A 21,719-nucleotide genomic window follows, 5' to 3' on the forward strand; every position below is an offset into this window, starting at 1 on the left:
ACAATATCCAGCACCAGGAGTGCTAAAATCACAGAAAAGCCAAAGTATCCAAAATTAAAATAAGAATTTTCGGCAAGAATCATTAAATATCAGAAGTATCAGGATCCAGGCAAGTTTTGTGAAAAAATAAAAAAATATGTATTTTTTTTAATACATAATTATAATTACTAATAATTCAAATAATAAAAGATAAAAGCATATTTGAAAAAGCAAAGTAACTGACAACTTAATTCGGATTTGTTAAGTCATGAATTAAATTTTATTTCGCCTTTTCTAAATCAATTAATAGCACACTAAAATGTGTATGTTCGGTAAAAGTTTCGTGTTTGGACGCATCAAGATGCTATCCCTTAGTCAATCAGATGATAGGATCTTGACGTCATATCTGACGGATGTATAAACAATAAATGTAAAGGGCGCCAAAAATAGTGACGTGAACTGGGTAATTTTGAATTATTTTGTGACGTGGCGAATGGGCGGGATCACGCAGCCTCGAACAAAGGCCTTTTACACCGGAACTGTTACGGAATGGGTTTTTGTGTCATTTTTGGGATCTATTACAATAACGAGTCAGTCTTGGCCAAGCTCCCATAGGAGTTACTTGAATTTTAATAATTGTCCGGATAAATTACTTATTTTCGTGGTTCAGTGAAAATTGTGAAGAAATGGGGGCGTGTTGGGTATTTTCGAGTGCCTAATAGACATTTAGTAGTGCGCGATTTTTAAAATTTCGAGTGCCAATGGGAGAATAAAGAAGACAATCGGGCTACAAGGATCCGGATTAAAGGGTTAGTCAACAATACCTTCAATTTTTTAGGAAAATCATTTAAATCTTATTTAATATTTTCAACTGATTTATTAACACATTGAACTGAGTTTGTATTTCTTTATTTTCATTAGGTCCGTTTACGAAGCAGAGGCGAATTGCTACAAAGGGTAGCAGAAGAAGATGCCATATAAAGGTTAGTGCAATTTATTTTTTTGTTTATTGCCAAGTAAAGTGTGTGAATTTGTGATTTTTTAAATGCAACAATAAGTATTTATTAAACTATGAATAGAAATTAGTCGTGTTTTAGTTAAAATGTATTATTTCTCAAATTCTTTTTTAAAGAAGGCCGCTACCAAGCAATGATTTAAAATTAGAGATTCAAATGCATTGTGTCGATACTAACGAAATTCATTTTAATAACTTAATAATAATTTAAAAAATTTGCGAAATTTAAACAGGATTAGCAGGCAAAGTGGTACTCAAAATTTATACATGAAATTTTGCGGTATTGGGATCACAGGAACGTTCGTATAAAGTTACTTTGGGGTGAAAAAACTAAAACGCAAGATCTGAAAATGGATATTTACTTACATAACTTCACTATAGGTACAGTCCATAACATAAAAATAATTCTAGACAGTAAAAATAAATAATGCGGTACAATTTTTACACGTGATGTAACAATGTACAAAATATGAAGCGTCACAACTGATAGAAAAGTCGAAAAGTAGGCAAGGCCTGTGTCGATGTATGTGAAAAACCGTAACTTAAAAATAAGTTTTTTTGATAAAGATCCCTACATTGACATTTATCGTAAAGTTACATGAAATATTTATTAAATGAGACACTCATTCGAACTTCCAGTCTTATTCCAAGCATCAAATCATGAATCTTTGGCAGTTATTCCCTTAACAATACGATGAATATAATAATAATGTACAAAAAATTGAAACGTGGACGAGGCGGGTGGCAAAGCCACCCCCACAAGCCCCCAATAAACAGCTGTTTGATTATAAAAACTGTGTTTGGTAAAAATTACCCCTAGAAAATCTAAATTTAGACAGCTATTTCACCATTACAAGTTCACATTAATATGTAAAATATTTTTAATTAATTACGCAAATTTCTTCTACCATTAAACTGACTTATTGTGACATTGTACTTAGCACCACCTAGATGGCAGTATCACTAAACCGACTATCCTGACACGGAACATGAGCAAATTTAGTGTGCTTGAATAATTTGTTCCCATTTGGTTGGTATTGTGTGCCACTAAATCGCAAATTTGGCACAAGAAGGGGCAACAAGTATTTACACTGCAAAAAAACGCAAAAATCAAGTCTATTTTATCAATTTCCTGCCTGCATTTCCCATTAGAAAATGAAATTACAACTCGGTAACAGCGTACAATTGGCGCTCGCTTTCGCTATTCGCATAGAGGGCCTCGCTGTGGGCCTGGTCCTGGATCTTGGCCGACCTGAATTGCGAATGGTTGGGTTGCGCACTAGCCCCCCTTTGCAGGGACCTGAATTGCACCCCGGTGTTGTCCTGCCAGGCGCCCCTTTGCAGCGACCGGAAGTTGGCCGGATTGAGGGGCGTCTCCACCGTGGAGGGCACCTTCGGCACCGGGGGCTGCTTGCGCGCCTTCTCGTCGGGGGTTTGCGGCAGAGGGCGGCGCCCCAACGAGCTGAATTTCTGGATGTTGGCGGTGCGCGGCTGCGAGGGGGCCGGCTGTTGGCGCTGTTGCTCGAACTTAAAACCGATGAAGTTTGGGAATTCCTTGCAGGCAGGCCTGAAACCAACCGGTTTTTTTATGTGTTGGGGGACAAGGGGGCTCACCTGTCTCAGTAAAAATCGGAGCTTTCGAGTGTTTTACACTGTTTGCTCAGAGTCGCGTACTTTCCATTATTAGGGCCTGCGAGAGCGGGTTCGTGGTGGTGGGATGGGAGACGGCCGAGGGTGTGACCTCGGAGATGAGACATATGGGCCCCTCGGTGGTGCTCCGGTGGACGCATGTCACACCCATCTCTGTAAACACAAGACGTTGCATTGGACGTATAAGGGGTGCCAACATTGAAAAAAATTCTCTTCTAGCTCTAAACACTGACAAGCTATAGAGTGATTCGCATGCAATTTATTTAACACATCCTGTATTCAGCACATCTCACATCTCCCACAAACGTGAAGCAAAAATAATTTTTTGTTTGTTTGTTTTGTGAGAGAGGGCTAAAAAGGGTGCCCCAGCGAATTGGAAAGTCAATTATTGACCTTTAATTGGTAAAATTTTAAAAGATTTATACAGGGTGTGTCAGAACATGCCCCCAGAGAACAATTTCAAGTAAGATAAGATACCAGGAACATCAAAAAAATGTTTAAAAAATTCTCTGTCAAAAAATTTTGAAATTTGACAGTTTTTTATGTCTATTTAATGATACTGATGATCTTGTGTATATTTTATAATTATTTAGTCAAATGTCAAATTTTTTTGACAGATAGAATTTTTTCCATGACATGGCATTTTTCTCGGGAACGCATTTTCTGTATTTCATTTAAAAAAACATAAGTTCTTCGTGTACCTTTTTTTAGAACACGTTGTATAGTAATAATTTCAAGAGATGCACTAGTTTTTTACCAAATTCTTATAATTTTTTTTTATTTTTGTATGTAAAAGTAAATAATGGACTTTACCAACTCGCTGGATGATCCTGTATATGAAAAGAAAAAAGTCCATTGGACGTATAGTTCGTTTTTTTTTTATAAACAAATGTCAGTCTTGTTAGGTTGGTAGAACCGTCATATAGTAAATTTCATACATTAAAATTGTCAGCACTGGGATTCTCAATGACATTTTGAATATGTCACATGTCACACCTCCGTGGTCGATATACAATGTGACTAAGAAATAAACACACTAATTTTAGCCAGTGATCGATCACCTCAAAACCAACTAAACTGTTATGTATCATTTGTTGATAATGTATATTTTATTTAAAACTAAATAGTTACTATTTACGTTTTTTTTTTTAATTTTTGAAACAAACTTAATCAAACTTATTTTTATTGTTGAAATAATAAATATTGGAATTTAACGCTTGTTTTCCCAAGAAAATTTGTGATCAACTTTACAATGTGTCATTTACAGATAAAAAGATGATTAATTATTTAATAAAAAAATTCAAATAAAATAATAAATAAAATAAAATATAATAGAGTTTCATTTTGTGTGTTTTTGGTGTAACTAGGAAAACGATTTATAATTTTAATTTAATAATTATTGCGTTTTGGAAACAATTATACCAAAAAAAGTGTGGTATTTAATTGTGGTTGAAATTATTGTACTTATTTCTGGGACACATTTTATAAAATAACTTACACAGCTGGTCCAAAAGTCAATGTTTTAGGGTGATACAGAATGGTTTTTTAAACCATTTTGACAATTGTTTATAAACAAGGGGGTTTCAGAACTCGCGTAAAGTAAGATAAGATACCAGGAACGTAGAAAAAATTTACATTTTTCTGCCGCTATTAGAAGAGGAAACAAAACTATTTTTAACGTTATTTGTGGCTTTTATTGGCAAAGTTTTTGTACCTTTATGAAAAAACATACTTATACAACATACGAGTAGAAGACATAAAAAATGTCAAATGTCAAAATGTTGTGACATAAAAAAAAATCATATTCCTGGTATCTTATACTACATACTTGGCATTTTTCCCTGGGATACCCTGAATAGTGTTTTCGTTGAAATTACTGTACTTATTTCTGAGACACGTTGTATAACAAAACTTTCCATTTCTGACAATTGTTTATGAAAAAAATCGAACAATCGGCTAAATAGATGGCAATTGTTGCGTCTACCGGTGCCACTACAGCAATCGATAAATCCCTAGTATTGGTGCCAACTTGGCAACTCGTCTACTGCATACTTCCTTCCGCATTGTTTTTTGTTTAGTCTACACCTTTTTCAAGTGTAATTCAGAAAGCGTAAAATATATTTCAGAAAACGTTAATTGTAATTTAGATTAGTCAATTGTATTTCAGAAAGCATTAATTGTAATTCAGAACCGTAAACTGAATTTCAGAAACCATCAGATGTAATTCAGATTAGTTAATTTAACTTCAAAAAGCGTAAATTGAAATTCAGATTAGTCAATTGTATTTCAGAAAGTGTTTGTTATAATTCAGAGTTTGTCATTTGTAATTGAGAATTCGTCAATTGTAATTCAGAATTCGTTATTTTCATTTAAAAATTACATTACCAAAATTCCTTTGAAAATAAAATATCTTATTTATTTTGTAAAATGGCAAGTTTATGTAATGCTTTAATTCTGAAAATAAAATAAATCGTATTTCTGGATTACATGTAACATGAAATTGAATTTATTTACTGTACTGAATAACATGTTTCTGAATTACAATTATTACTTTATGAAATACAATTGACTAATCTGAATTCCAATTTATGCTTTCTGAAATTAAATTAACTAATCTGAATTACATCTCATGGTTTCTGAAACTCATTTTACTCTTCTGAATTATAATTAACACTTTCTGAAAGACAATTCACTAATCTAAATTTCAATATACGCTTTCTAAAACTAAATTGACTAATCTGAATTACATGTGATGGTTTATAAATTACACTTGAAAAAGGTGTAGTATCTCCGGTAGACAAATGAAAATTTCATGAAAAATTATGTAAGAAAAAAAATGAAAAATGCGTGTACAGTAACGAATCGGCTTCATGCGGGAAAGGGGCTGAGGCATGCGTCCGATTATGCATCAAGGCGGACGTGTAGCTAGGTGGAGGAGTATCAGGGGGGTAAGACGACCCTTGGCTCCGTTGGAGAGTCCTTGCGGCGATTGCTTGACTGGCCTGAGGTGGAGGTAAGTACGGGTCGTTCTCGTTCACTTGATGGTAGTCTTTCCTGAAATTAAATGAAATTTATCTCTTCTGATCTGTTGTTTTGTCATTTACTTGTTTTTAAATATTCAGTTTTGCGTCGCGTGCGGATAACAAACACGATAACAAACCAAACAGAAACGCAAAAGTTGAAATTATCATGTGTGTACGGAAGGGGTTCCCCCACAAATCGATACGTTGCTGTTTTGTGAAATGGTTCATTTTGTGGGAGTTTTGCCAATCCTTTATCCCGTAATTTTGTCTTCAAAGATACGTGAAACAGGTGCAGGCATTAATATTGTAAAACTAAATAAATAAAAATGTAACGGATTTCTACTGAAATACGAAAAAAACAAAATTATTATCGTTTCTTCTTCTATCAATTTATTGTTATTTTATTAGTATTAACATTTTAAGATTTTTCGACTAATTACTTGGCGCTTGCTTCATATAATTCGTATAGTTTTGTGTTTTTCTTCTTTTTTTTCTTTTTTCTTCTGTAGTTTTTACAAGGTATCTATTCAAGCACAAATGAGTGCTTGAATGCACTTCTGCAACAAGTGCTTTATACTATTTTTACTATTTTATAAATTAAAAGACGAATTTTTTTTTTTTTTTCTAGAGAATTTTGCGACGGTTGGCGACATTTATGAGGAATAATTTTAGGTGGCTGTTAAAAATAAAAATAATTCTTATTTTCACATTTGAAAATGGATTGTGAAGAAAGTCTGTGACTAAAATTAAATTAACGCCAACGACTTGTTAAAGCACTCAAATGACGTCATTTGGGTGCTGGAATAGACTTATTCTAAACCCAAAATAGAAAAAGTTCATTTTTGAAGTTGAAATTTAAAACGCAGAGACGATTTTATTTTTGACAAATAAGTTTACGCAAATTAAATAATAAAAATGTTTGAGAAAAACAAAAGTTTAATAAATGCCAACTCAAAAAACAACTTTAAGATAAAAAAACAGTCAATTAATTAATTAATTGTCAAAGTGAAGTGAAAAATTGTCAAAAATAAAATAAAACCGCCAATGTGATAGAAAATAAATATTTGTTTCCACTGAGTCAGAATGATAAGGTTTTAATTACAGATTTGTTCGTTTCAGGTTAAAATGTTATTTCTTTGAAATTTTGATGTAAAATCAAAGTTTTCTTTTTTCATTTTGTAAACTCAATCTGTACACATACTGTATAACTAAAATTAGATAATAAATAAAATAAACACAAAAACAATAGTTCAAACAATATTTTTTATTCAAAGTGAATATATAGGGCTGTTTTCTGAAAATTGCGAAAAATGCAACTACTAATTCTACATCGTAAAATAACACTAAAATGTCAAATAAACAATAGTCTTATAAAGCTTCGTTACGGATATACAGGCTGATAAAGTTTCATGATAAAAATTTAAAACCATTAGTTCCTCTAAAATCACTTATTTTCCGTTTCGTTTTTACTCTCATCATTTATTTTTTTTTTCTTTATTTGTTTTATTAGAGTTATTTTTCGTTGCAGAATATGTAGTTGCAATTTTTTACAATACTAAAAAACACCCTGTAGATTCTGAAAAATAACTAGAAAAAAAATAGTAATTTCACGTTAAAAATTAAGTTACCTTTTCTCTTTGCTATTTTTGAATTACTATCACTACAGTTTTCTTAATTTTTTTTGTTTTTTTTCAATGTGCAATTTTTACTTTTAGCCACTTATTTTTTGAATAAATGTTTGTATCGTGCGATCAAAAAAAATCAGAGTAGGGGTTGATCAAAGTCCTTCAGATGATTTTTGACATCAAATGTCAGCGGAAACTTATTTATTTTGAATGAAATAATGTTCACTTTAGAGCAGAAATTTTTTATTGTTTTTATGTTTGTTTTTATTGTTTTTATTATAAAAATGCTGTACAAGATGAAAACGGTGAATGGTCATTTTCATGTGACTCGTTCTTAATTTTCGTTTTTTATTTTACTCAATTAAAAAAAAATCTTTTCGAAAAACATACAAAACAAGATACTCATTTTAGTAATTTGTTTAATTTTTAGATAATTTTCTATTCTATTTGCTATTTTTGAATTGTAACAACTACAGTTTTTTTTTCATTTTTCTCGTTTGTCTTTAATGTGGGACTTTTACTTTATTCATTTTTTATCCATTCGTTTAAATAACTTTTTTTCACTACTATTTGTAAAACATACCATTATTTAGTTTGTCGAGAGTTTGTGCAATTGCTTTTCCCTACTAATGGTCAATAATTTTCCTTATATTATTACATTTTTCAGTCTTTCCATTTTAATTTTTTCTTAAAAAAAATCACAATAACTCTTTTCAAAAAACATACTAAACCCACGTGTTTTTTTTCATTTCTTTAGTCTGTTCTGATTAATTTTTTCTTTGCTATGTTTTAATTATTAGAACATTTTTTTTTAATTTTTCTCGTGTTTTCTCAAAGTGTGATTTTTATTATTAATTCTAATAGTTTGTAACATCATTTTTTTAATTTCTTTCTTTCCAAGAACTTTAATTGGCAACACTGAAATATTCAACCACTACGATCAGAAATTTTATAGTTTTGATTTTTGTTTTTTACTTTCTATTGCGTTTTTTTATAAAATTTCCACACCCACCTCTTTCTTATGTAGATCCACGTGTGCGAATCCACCCACACAAGCGCCGTCAACAGCAATCCCGCCAAAACCGCCGACACCAGCATCATCGTGAGCCCCAACAGCCCCACATTACACAACGCCTTCGCCCCTCTCAAATAATGCGCATGTAACGCCCTACAATCCACTGACGTTGTTAAAATCGTCACTGACGTATCGGCCGAATTGACTTCATTCTTCAACGACGAAAATTTCGTATCTAATTGCTTCTTCGGGAAGAGATTCAACGCCGGTTGTCTCAAACTATTCAAATTCGAGCGCATATTCTCAATGGCCGTTTTGGCCTCGCGCAATCTCTGCGTAAAAGGATTAGCCCTTGCCCTTTCACAACTCGTATAATAACGCAAGATGTCTTTGGAGAGTTCAGTCGAGGCTTGCTCTTCGACAAACTTATCGGGGGCTATACATAAGTCACCTAAGGCTACGCTAGAGGCGAGATAGACACTCGCCATTAAATATGACGCTATCACCGCCAACAAACCGCACACAGAGAAGGCTATGAGAGCACAGCGACTATGACGGGCCACCCCCACCTAAAAAACCCTATTTAATTCAATTCAATTTGATTTAATTCCATACCAATAATATCACACACAAAATGAGTAAAACGCTCAAGACGGCCATGGTCAACGGCCACCTGATCGCTTCCACCTTCTCGCCAACTACGATCTTTGGCATGAGATTCATCCCTAGTAACGGTTGTCGTATATCTTGGGCGGCGTTGGCCGCCATTGTGTTATTCCCCATTGTTTTTTCCAAATAGTTCAAGGCCGGCTTGAACATACTCATGTTGCTCACCGGCTCGTCGAAGATGTCACGCATGTTGACTAATTGGGCTTCGACTTGGACACGAAGTTGGCGTTCGATGGCTTCGGTTTGGTTGCGAATTTTCGCAACGAGAATGTCGACTTGGCGGCCTTCTTCGAGGAGGCGGACGACGCCGTTGTGGAGGTCGTCGTTGCCGTAGAGACCGAGACCGATGGCGGCGCAACAGAGGACCGAGACGATGGCGAGGGAGACTTTCAGAGCGGAAATGGAGCGGGAGGGACGAGGTTTGCGATCGCAGCATCGTGTGAGGAGGTAGATGAGGAGGACTAAGAGGGTGAGGATGAGCCAGGCGGCCGGGAGGGAGCCCAAAATGCCCAAACTCTGAAACAATACACGAAATTGAAAAAATCGATATAATCGAGTGGCCTGGGCAAATGGCTAAATTAGTATACTTTTTCTCAAATCGTCCGAAAAGTGAATGAAATAGTCCGTAAAGTAGTATATTTCCAGACTCATATTGAAAATGTCCGTAAAGTTGACAATATATCCATGTTGTATATTGTTGGTTGCATACTTTACCAAATTTTTACAAAATCTAAAAAATTACGATTTCAGCATTACTTAAACTTAACTTTAGTGCCTTGTGATTATTTCGAGTTAATAAATGTATCTAAATCCGAATTTTATCAAAACAATGTCGTTTTAGGTCTGTATTAAGTTTTTGCAAGTTCAAATTTTTTTATCAAAAATCGATAGCTGTTTTGACCTAAGACTTATATTTTCGGGTTACAGTTTCTTTTAAAAATAAATGCCTCTGTTCCCAGAACGGTGAATCAGAGGAACTCAAATAATGTTATACAGGGTTCCCCAGCGAGTTGAAAAAGTCCATTAGTGACCTTTAGATGGTAAAATTTAAAAAAATTATATAGGACGTTGATAGATACTAATCTAATCCATCGGCTAAAATTATTTTCAACTCAATGAAACACCTTATGTTTCTTTCCATTTTTTGATGTAGCCTTTTTAAGACAATGTTTTTACGCTAAACTTTTATTAATCGATTTCGCTTAATTTTATAAATAAGAAGTTTTTTTAACGAAAACATGGACTTTTTAAAAATTTATTACACACAAAAACTAACACAGCTAGAACAAATTTTTTCTTACTTCTACAAAGAAGAAAGTAGAGAATTTAAAGCTGTAGCAATTTTTTAGTGTTTTGCATTTGTAAAGATTAATAAATTAAGAAGTTTGTTAAAAGTTAAATAACTTAGAAAAATTAAATGGAACACCCTATTTTTTATTTTTGCATCTAATAGATTGATAAATTGTCTATCTAAAAAAATAAACTTTTGATGTCTACAATTGATAAATGGAAAGATATCTAACATTCAATATTACTTGTAGCAACAATGCTTATCAATATCTGAGCATTGTTGATACTATGGCAACCATAGTAATTCCACCAGGGATCACTTATCCGTTGATTTAGCCAGAGATTAAAAAAGTCGTTACAAATACTGAAATTCGAATTACTTTATTGTAAAAATAAAAAATCATGGATTCAGTTTAACAAAAATACGATTACTAAGTGACATTTCTTCCATTTCTTGCGCAACTGTGCACTTTTTGGCTACTGAAACAATAGTTAATATTTTTTTTAATGTTTAAAGTTAAATATCTTTTTAGTTATTGATTATAAACATCTAAAATAAATAATTTTAGAAAGACAATCTAATGATCTTTTAAATGCAAAAACAATAAATAGGGTGTTCCATTTAAATTTGTTAAGTTATTAAACTTTTAACAAACGTCTTCATTTTTTTATATTTGCAAATGCAACACACTAAAAAACTATTTCTTGATGTCTTAATTTTTGTCTAATACATTTTTAAAAAGTGCATGTTTTCGTCAAAAAACCGTCTTATTTTTAAAACTAAGCAAAATCGACCAATGAAAGTTTAGCTTAAAAACATTGTCATAAAAATCTACATCCAAAAATGATAAGAAACATATGGTGTTTCATTTAAAAAAACACAAGTTTGTATTGTAACTTATTTGTGATACACGCTGTATAGTTGAAATTTTTTTTAGGCGATGAATTAGATTAGTATCTATCAATGTCTTATACAATGTTTTTTCAATTTTCCATTTAAAAGTCACAAATAGACTTTTTCAACTCGCAGGAACACCCTGTAAAATGTCCGTAAAGTTGACAAGTTATCCGTAAAAAGTGCAGTGTGTAATGTTGGTGGCATAGTTTTTCAAATTTTTACATAATCTAAAAAATTATAATTTCAGCATTAAAGTTAATTTTAAACTCTACATTCGTGATAAAAAGTCAACTTCAATGCTTCGTTGTATAAAAATATATAACTATTGTGAGTTAATAAATGTCTCTAAATCGGGATTTTGTCAAAACAGGCCAGAAAATCGTCGCTTTAGGACTGAATTATGCTTTTTTAAGTTTAATACTTTTCAATTTTTGTTCGCTTTGGGAGTAACAAAATGTATAAAATTTCGAAAAAAAAACCTTATTAAAAAAATCTGTTTTGACTTAAGACCTATACTTTCCGGGTCACAAACTTACTTTTCAAATGTAAAACTACATATTCGCTATTCGATAGATATCCGAACGCAAATTCTGGTGATATTTTGTTTTTTGCCCTAAATATTTTCTGAAAAACACATTTGCAATTTTCAAAATTTGATTTTTTTCACTTTTCACGACAAAACTATGAGCCAAAATAAAAGTAACTTAAACTTAAACGCATTAATTTATTTTTGTTTTTAAATATTATACTATAATTTAATAAAATTATTTGAAATTTCGAACAAAAAATCATAGTCTGTGATTTTTCACTTTTACGCCAATATTTCTTGCAAAAAAGTGAAAAGTGAAGCATAAAAAAAGAAAAGAGGAAAACATAAAAAAACAAAAACTAAACCTAAAGTTATATATAGAACGTAGGAAAATAGAAATATTGAAGAAATAAAGATGAAGAAAAAATATGAAAGAGATAAAAAACTTTTATGAAATTCATGAAAAATTGTATTTTTTAGTAATGAAGTGTTAAAAAATAAGAAAACAAAGAAATTTGTATTTTATTTTATAAGTTAAAACATGTATGTAGCAAAAACTTTCTTGTGAAACTAAATAGGACAAAACCTATTTCCCTTTAAAAATACTTTAATTCATTTTTCAAAAAGTAAATAGTAAAATGTTAAAAAAGTGAAGAGTCCGACCCTTGTATTTTCGAGTTTCAATATTAACTAATAGTCTTATTGGACAAAACTGCTGGCAAACATTGTCCTAAATATTTAATGGAATCGATCCTTGGGCAAAACGTGCCGAAAGCCTGGAATCTGCGCTAATATTTGATGAAATAGACTAGAAATTCAAAAACGAAAGCAATAAAAATGCATCTCGTTTCTGTGTTGTCCTATTTTTCCCTCGAAATAAAAATCCGCCGTCTGAAATAATCACGATTCAGTCGTTGTCCCTGCCTCCAGCCTAACCATTTCCTTGAGCAGGAAGATGCGAGAGGGTCCAATTGTTTGTTTCCTGTGCAGCTGTTCTGCATTCAGATTATCTACCGTTCAAACATGGACTCGTCAATCTCTAACTCAACGTCCTGTCATGTCGCGATTTAATTACTCACATAAAGACGAAAAAACTCCATTCTTTGTTTTCCCAACAGCATAAACAAACAAGGTTTAAGATTGATGGCTGGCTTTTAAAACGCGATAAATCGATCGGGAATTTTTACGAAAAATTGAAATTAATACAAGTGTGCCATAAATGGTAGTTTGGTGAAGCTAATAGCACCATGAAACGAGATATTTCACGGTGATAGGCAATTGTCTCATGCATGACCTGTCGCCGCTTGGGATTTTAGCTTGCGGAAGGTTGGCGATACTGTGCGAGGTTTTTCTTCAATTAAATTAATCTCGGGGGTGAAAGGATGTAATTTCAGGAAAAGCCTTGGTTTTTAATGACAACACTTGATATCGTTTTGTAATTAATGCGATAAGTAATGTTGGCTACAATGAAAATTTTATAACGTATAAACACAGTTTTTTTATTTTTTCTCTCGAGTGTAAAAATGAAAAATAATCATCGGAATTCATTTTCCATTGAACAGCGAAATCTGAGTTTCGTATATTTGTACAGGGTGTTAAAAAAAGATTGTACAAAATTTCAGGAGATAATAGTATGGACCAAAACAAACAACAAAGTCTTAATAAACATGGGTTTCGCAGATATTGAAGATTATTCGTTTTTTGAAACATTTATTTGCAATCTGATCAAACAAAAAAGAGAAGCTTCTAGTAAAAATTCTAAAAATTTTCACATTCGACATCTCCGAAACCGTTACTTTGCGGACCCATGTTTATTAAGACTTTTTTTTGTGTATTTTGTATATTTTTACCCCCTTAAATATTTTACAATCTTTTTTTAACACCCTGTACATATATTTATTTTTGGACTTTTAGTGGAAAAACGTGTTTTATGCAGGGTGTGCGATAAAACGCTCAAAAAACATCATTCTTCACACATTTACACAATTTGCGAATCAAACAGTGAGTACTACAGGGGGGGCGAGCGGCTATGCCGCGAGCCCCCCATAATTCCTACAAAACATTTTCGAATTTCCAGTTTATCTTTTTGTATATTGAAAACTTGTTTATTGAAATGTCATTTTGCACAAATTTTAATTACTGAGTGATTGAAATAATTGTGTTGTCTATTTTTTAACGATCTTTTGACATGTGATTGTCATTGCAGTCTAATAAAAAATTTCTTTCTGATTTTTCAATAATAATCTTGGGTCAAAAATTTAGTACAAATCTTGTGTGTTAACCATTTTATAGGACTCAATTATTAACACACTCCACTACGCGTCGTGCGTCAAATTAATTTCGCCGTGTAAATACGCAAATGTACATTTAAAATTTTTAGAAAATAAAAATAGGCACCTAATGAATTTTTTAATTATAAAATCAAGTTTAAAATAGAGAAAACCTATTTCGCACAAAAATCATGTTACGTAAATTTATTTTGAAAACCAGTTTACTAGAAAACAATGCATTAAACTAATAATGCTCATCTCATTAATGCATAGTTTTCTCTAAGAATGGTTTGTGTTCATTAAACAACTCAACACTTTTTTATTAATTTTAATATTTTATAATTACCAAAATATAAATTTTATCACAGAATCAAAAAATTTAAAATAATTTTGCATTTTTTTTCTACTTAAATTAAATAAATAGTTTTGATTCATCTTCAATGAAAAGTTACCAAACGAAGAAGAAATTTAAAATAGTTCATCTAAGTTAATAGTTAAATCTAAGTTAAGTTGCGGTTAGAAGGATCGACGTCCTTAGCAGGGGGCGTTTATTGAGGCATCATTTTCATTTTGTTTGACTGTACATAACTACAGGGTAAATATAAAGTATGGAACCAAGAGATTTTTTTTTGTAATTATTTGCCTCTAGAAAATAATAATAAATACAGAGTGCGCCAGAACTCGCGCCCCAGAGAAAAATGTCATATAAGGTAAGATACCAGAAACAAAATGTTAAAAAAAATATCTATATTTATTTTCGCTACAGGCTATTAGAAGAGGAAACAAGAAAGGTGTATCCTAAATTGTAACTTTGTTGAATATTATTTGTGGCTTTTATTGATACTTTTACTAAATAATTGTAAAAAAACATATACAAGGGCATCAGTATCATTAAATAGACATAAAAAAATGTCAAATGTCAAAAAATAAATATCAAAATTTTTTGACAGAATTTTTTTTAAACAGCTTATCTTACTTGAAAATTTTCTCTGGGGCGCGAGTTCTGGCGCACCCTTTGTTTTCTTTTTGAGTTATAGGATTTTTTTTGTTAAAATTGCATTTTATGTAATTTTTTTTAATTAAATATAAAGTAGATAGTTGTAATCCTTTGATCATAACCTTCATGAGAAAAAGAGTTTTATAATGGGTTGCAATTAAAAAAAAATTTGTACAACTCAAAAACCAAAAAAAAAATGGAAAAAAATTTTATTCTGGATAAAACATCAAATTTTTATAGTACTTTATTATTCATAAATTAGTTTTTCCAAAAAATAAATAGTTTAAGCAAAAAATGTTTGGCTCGATACTTTTTATTCATAATAAAAAATGTTTCAGTATTATTAAGAGTGACTTGAATTGAATATTCTAGCCCCTCATTGTGATTTTCAAAATACGTAAATATGAGATTCGAAAAAAGGAAAATACAATTTGGGGTATTTTAGTGATTTTAGAAAAAGTCCGATCCCCGTTTTTTGAAATTATTTCATTATTTTTTTGTGTTTAAACTTACCTCTAAATAGACTGGCGAATGGGGGTCGAAGGAGTTATTAACTTGATGGAATGTAACATTGAGATGAGGTAGCGAGTGCAGCAATCGCGCCAAGAACGGGATGCTGTACGCGTCCTCTCCTGGAGTGACGCCCATGCCAGCACTACGCCACTGCGTTCACGTCACACCATTATCACACGAAACCCGACACACCACGAGCCACTGAAACAATCAAAAAATACTTCAATTACTCCAATTCACAAGTTTCTAAAAGAATTAACTTAATAATCAATCCGCTACGACTACTTGTTGATTAATCACAATTTGCAACAAAACAAGTGTGTTGTTATCAAAAACCAAATTTTATCATTATCAGTGTTTCAACCAACGTCATTCCAGTAAACAGACCGGAAAATGAATCAAAATAACACGGATTTATTTTCGGATATCCTGAGATGAATGTCCGATTCGGGGGATGAGGTTGAGTGTTGCTAATGAGAACATCTCTGGGTTTGTGATGGCAGGTTTATTGTGTGAAGGAATGACAAGCTGGTCGATGATAAGCGACCGGAATTGGATTATCAGGAAGGGTTGAATCACAAAGTTTTGCTGTTATTGGGTTTTCCTTGAAAAATTGACACTGATGATTTTTATCGCATAACTCGGAAAAAAAAATTACTCGATCATAATGAAATTTTAGTATTTCATTTCGTTCATTAAAACTAGCTTTTTTACTTCTAGAATGTGCTTTTTGTGATTTACAAAATTGAATGATTTAAGAAACTGACCCAATAACGTTTTATGCACTTTTTTCTGGACCATTAGGAATGCTAAAAACTTAATTTAGTCCAATTTGAAAATTCTTGATTTTATGAGAAAAATTGAGGCACAAACTCAAAAAATTTCCTTTTACAATTTTTAAAAGCTTCACAACTTAGGTACGAGTACTTAGATAAACACAATTTTTATTTATTTATTTATTTTTATTATACATTTCATATTGCCTCACACTACCTATCTTTCCTTATTTAATATTTCGTTCTACTTTTCAAATTTTTAGCAAAAAAAACAGAACGGAATAACTAGCAAGTGTTCTCAAGTCATAGATAAAATATTTTATTTGATTTTTTATTTTCTCTATGCTCGTCTTATATTTTTTACAACTGGCTCATTACATGTTAAAAACATGTTTGCAATCCGATTTATACAAGGTGCGCCAGAACTCGCGCTCCAGAGAAAAATAACATGTATCTTACCTACATGGAACATGGAAAAATGTTAAAAATATTCTATCAATAAAAATGTCGAAGTTATGAGAGTTTAAATATAGCACTTTGACTCTATTTATTTCTGTTGGAAAAATAATTTTCCAAGTTTTTTTGCTACAGGCTAATAGAAGAGGAAACAAGGAAGCTGTATCCTAAATTGTAACTCTGTTTAATGTTATTTGTGGCTTTTATTGTCAAATTTTTTATACTTTTACTAAATAATTATAAAAAACATATACGAGATCATAAAAAATGTCAAATGTCAAAAAGTAAATGTCAATTTTTTTTGACAGATAGAATTTTTGAAACATTTTTTTCCATGTTCCTGGCATCTTATCTTATTAAATTTTTTCTCTGGGGTGCGAGTTTTGACATACCCTGTATAATAAATAACAAAAAACAAAAGTTGAAATAATATTTTATTGATAGTAGATATGCATACAGGGTGTTTTATGAAAATTGCGAAAAATTTCAACCACATATTCTACATCGAAAATTAACACTAATTTATTTGGGTACAGGGTGGATAAAGTTTCATGATTTACTTTCCTTAGTGTTATATTTCGATTTAGAATATATGGTTGCAATTTTTTACAACACTAAAAAAAACCTGCATATTCTGAAAAATAACTAGAAAAAAACAGTAATTTTGCGTTTGAAATGAAGTTACTTTTCTCTTTGCTATTTTTGAATTACTACAATAATAGTTTTCTTAGTTTATTTATTTTTTTCAACGTGCAATTTCTACTTTATTCACTTATTTATTTGCTTAAATAATGTTTGTATTTGTTTTATTAAACTTAAAGTTTTTTTTAGTTAATGCTCTTAATTTTAATTTTTTATTTTACTCAATTAAAAAAAATCTTTTCGAAAAACATACAAAACAAGATACTCATTTTAGTAATTTCTTTCATTTTTAGATAATTTTCTATTCTATTTGCTATTTTTGTATTATAACTACAGTTTTTTTCTCATTTTTCTCGTTTGTCTTCAATGTGGGATTTTTATTTTATAAATTTTTTTATAAAAAATGTCATATCAAAAAATAAATGTCAAAATATTTTAGATATTTATTCCATGTTTCTGATATTTTACTTGAAATTTTTCTTTGACTAAATTATATTATTTAAAAGCAAAAAAATAATAACTATTAATGTAGGTTTCCTTTTTTCATTGCACACATGCTAAAGCAACAAGAAGATGGTAAAAAATCCCCAAAACCATCTGTTCAATACATTCCACTAACGAGTTGTTTCAAAGCTCGCCAGACAAAAGCGTCCTTGTTGACGCTTTAAAACCGAGAAAAAAATAGGGATGCTCCATATTAAACCCTCTTAAAAAGTTCAAGACACTTCAAACCCGCATCTCTCCACGAAAAGAAAATTAATTGGAAGCTTGTCCGCCTTACAGAAAAGCCCAATTTGATTAAAAATTCAAAATATTGATGCATTTTTGCTCTCTCTTGCGTCAAAGTTCAAAGTGTTAAATTCCGTTGTTTGACAATAAAAACACATTGCGATAGTATCAGCATGAAAAAATATGTCAGCTCTCGTATGTAAATCGCTTGTTTTCAAACGTTTCACAACTCATCTTGTTACAAATTTAACACAAACAAAACTTTGCCATCACCAATTTAATTTTCGATGCTGTTTCATCACAGTTCGCTTTAGGTAACAATCATTTCTATCGTCTGTTATCGAGATATAAATCGACATTTCAGCCACTATAGCAATGAATTGAAGGGAAGCCAAAGTTTCGGTGAAGCGAAGAAAAAGTAGAAACCTTTTATCACTTTTTTGTTTGCACATCAGTTAACTTGAGTAATTAGGTTACGCATCCTCTGTTTAATTTTACTTATTTGCACGATAAATATTGGTTTTAGAAAAATTACTATGTCACTCGTGTAGCATCCCACAATCTCCCTTCTTACAAAGCTTAGAGCGAGTTTTTTCCATCAATACAGGGTGTTAGAAAAAGATTGTAAAATATTTCAGGAGGTAATAAAGAAGAATCTGCAAAGTAACGTTTTTTTTGTTTATTTTGGTCCATACTATTACCTCCTTAAGTATTTTATAATCTTTTTTTAACACCCTGTATAACAAAAAAACATGTTTTCTCATCCTTAAATGACTGATAAATCCATTTATGAAAGTTTTTCTCGCATAAGAAACAAATTAAATTCCAACAAACACTTTTTGTCGATCCTGAAGTAGTAAATGATGACATCTCTTCCATCCACTCGATCACAACAAAAAAATCAACTTTTTTGTACCAACAAAAACCACAAAACACAAGAAATGACTAGAACGGAAATGTCCACTTCAAGGACAAGCACTTGTAATGCACTTTAATTCAGAATTTAATTACAAAAAAATACAGGGTGCTAAAAAAAGATTGTAAAATATTTAAGTATGGACAAAAAAAGTCTTAATAAAATTTGCAGACCCATGTTTATTAAGAATTTTTTGTTTGTTTTGGTCCATACTATTACCCTCTGAAATTTTACAATCTTTTTTTAACATCCTGTAAAAAAATAAAATGAGGTGGCACTCCTGTCATTTTTTGATCGATACAACATACAGTATGTACCAAAATTATGTCCCATCGCAATGCAACAAAAGAATTATGTACGTTCAAGGCCCTCTACGACACAAAGAAAAAATCTTATCACTCGAGGGGTCCCCCGATTAAATAATAGCCGTTTAACAGTGTAATGAGCGTGAAAACGATTGAATTTTCAACCTAGGCCATCGTGATGTCCTTTTGGGCATCACATGTAAACATACAGGGTGTGTACGAAGGGGCGCAAAGATCCCGGCTAAGGGCGTGGCTCACGAAGCATCGATCTGGGTTTCAACGTAAAGCTCGCACACACCCTCGATTCACGAATATTAAGCCGTTTCAGATAAAATTAACGACGAGATTTGTTTATCTAGTCGGCTGTGACTCAAGACATTGACATTTATATTGTTGTTGTTGTTGCATCAAGTTGGCCATGCTTATTTCGCACACTGTATATGAAATTATTTTAAAATTTCATCGTTTCTATGGTAACAACACTGTCACAACAAATAGGTGTGTCTTTGGCGACTTGATCGAGGTGTGAGTCTTAAGTAAAAATTGAAAATCGACTTCCTTTTTAAGAGCGACAAAGAAAGTCAAGACAGGAATTGAAATTTAAATAAATCAGTCGATGACTAACAAACGTGCAGAGGAAAATTTTAATTATTTTTTATTATTATTCGCGACTCCCCTTGAAAACATCTCGTTTTTTATTAAGCAACTCAGAGTGAATTAATTTTCTTTACGTTGCTCCGAAAACGAATTTAAATAAGGAAATTGGGCGTAAAAAAATACTCGATGACAAATATGTTTATATTTGTTATCACACGTAATTCTATTTTTAATTGACAGCAATGACAATCGATGATGTCAATTTTAGTTCAAACAAGGCTACTATGATTCACTCAAGTCAAAACCCAAGTTCCATTTTCGTAGCCTTATGAGTAACCAAATTTTATTAAAAAAATCATTTTTGTTCGATTCATTTGGGCTTATTTTTCCACTTTATTATCGGAACAAAGAAACAGTGAATTTGATCATCATTCCATTCACATTTCCTCGTCTCATTTTTTCGCTCTTTCAACATCAAATATGTAAATTCTGCCTTAATTAAAACCCCTCCCATTTCCTCAGTTCGCTCCGATTAATAAATCCTTCCATCAAAGGGAAACTACATATCCATCGTTCCGATTGTGGCATCACGAAGGTCAATTATTTGACCCATTAATGGAGGTTGGCCTTTTGAAGCAACAGTTCTCAAGGTACGAGTACGATAAAGCTCCAGGTGGTCGACCAGATGATCTAAATTTAATCGTCAAGGTTGGGGGAAGCACCAAAATAACCCGGAAAATTAGAAAAATCAACTCATTTTTCTCCTAATGTTTGTAATTCAATTTTTTCCGGCTTCGTTTGAGCTCAAAAATAAGCTTCCCCAACTCTGGAAGGAAACTGATGTGCGGTGATTTGTTACGTTGGCACTAATGCAAAGAAAATGTTTCATTACTGTTTGTTTGTAATTATAATTAATGAGATGCGTGAGAGTGAGGGATTAAGAGAAATCACACAAAAATTGATTAAGTCATTATGAGATCACAAGGATCAAGAAGGCGAGGCTTAATGACATTTGCTAGCGACGAGCCACGAACTAGCGAAGCGAGTGATAATTCAGCAAAAAATTGACGCATTCAGATCAATTTTCGCTTCCTAATTAAAACATAATCAAGGATAAATTATTAAACTTTGAACTCATTTGCATAGTGTTGAAACACATTTAACGACTTTCCAATAAAAATGTTGGCGCCACATTTATTATTCAACTTTTGACAGATAATATTCAATGACAGCAACACACTGGATTTTGGTATAAATTTCCGGCCTGGAAACCCAGCCCACGTGACCCTCTCAATAATCAATCGAAACGTCTTGAAATGGTATTATCGTGTGAAGCCCTCTAAATTGGGCCCCGTTTTCGGCGCACACTCCGGCCCTGCTTTTTCCGGGGGTGCTCGGTCCGTCCCTGTGTTGGGCCCTCGTAAAAACAATTATTTTATGGATTCGCGTGCGTGCAACAACTCGTAAAATCGATAAATTACGTAAAAGGGCCGGCTTTCGCCCACAACCCCTTTTTATGTTTTACTTGTCTTGCCAGTTTTGAGTCATGGATGAATCACAGGGGGCTGTTTTGCGGTTTAAATAAATGAAACACATCCGACTAAACCCGTGTGAATCGGTTTAATTATGCGAGAATTTAATTCAATTGGTTGATTTGAGTTAATTACCTCAAAGTAAAGTAATAATCCACTCAAATCCGGCCGTAACAACATGCACCCACTCACTTCTGCTTCTCACAACAGACTGGAGTTTTTTGAGGGATAGAGGGCGCTCGAGAGGAAAGCCGGAATGTAGGCAACACATTTGACACTTGTGATTTATATGT

At 32.1% G+C, this 21,719-nt stretch overlaps 1 protein-coding gene across 2 annotated transcripts; it reads right to left on the reverse strand.

Annotated features, from left to right (window-relative positions):
• Window positions 1–1,337: 1,337 nt before the first annotated feature.
• On the reverse strand, window positions 1,338–21,635 carry LOC123003949 (protein tweety). Of its 2 annotated transcripts, none has more exons than XM_044397025.1 (7): window positions 21,562–21,635; window positions 15,474–15,674; window positions 8,923–9,492; window positions 8,305–8,876; window positions 5,603–5,698; window positions 2,609–2,797; window positions 1,338–2,561 (listed from the first exon to the last, which is right to left on the reverse strand). In XM_044397025.1, exons 2-6 carry the CDS (start codon window positions 15,606–15,608, stop codon window positions 2,614–2,616), a joined length of 1,557 nt encoding a protein of 518 aa, XP_044252960.1. In that variant the 5' UTR covers window positions 15,609–15,674; window positions 21,562–21,635; the 3' UTR covers window positions 1,338–2,561; window positions 2,609–2,613. The 2 variants fall into 2 exon arrangements, with proteins under 2 accessions (XP_044252960.1, XP_044252959.1); XM_044397024.1 differs by having other exon boundaries at window positions 5,498–5,698.
• Between the last annotated feature and the right edge of the window lie 84 nt (window positions 21,636–21,719).

The sequence above is a fragment of the Tribolium madens genome, unplaced genomic scaffold (genome assembly GCF_015345945.1).
Source record: "Tribolium madens isolate multiple individuals breed KSU strain unplaced genomic scaffold, Tmad_KSU_1.1 Scaffold_1;HRSCAF=32;Tcas5.2_LG8, whole genome shotgun sequence".
NCBI lineage: Eukaryota > Metazoa > Arthropoda > Insecta > Coleoptera > Tenebrionidae > Tribolium > Tribolium madens.

Coding starts and splice junctions, on each gene's coding strand:
- LOC123003949 (XM_044397024.1), bottom strand. CDS start 15,608: ATGGGCGTCACTCCAGGAGAGGACGCGTACAGCATCCCGTTCTTGGCG. Junction 8,877..8,922: donor TTTTGTGTGTGATATTATTG/GTATGGAATTAA, acceptor AGGGTTTTTTAG/GTGGGGGTGGCCCGTCATAG. Junction 2,798..5,497: donor CATGAAGCCGATTCGTTACT/GTACACGCATTT, acceptor TTGTGTTTACAG/AGATGGGTGTGACATGCGTC.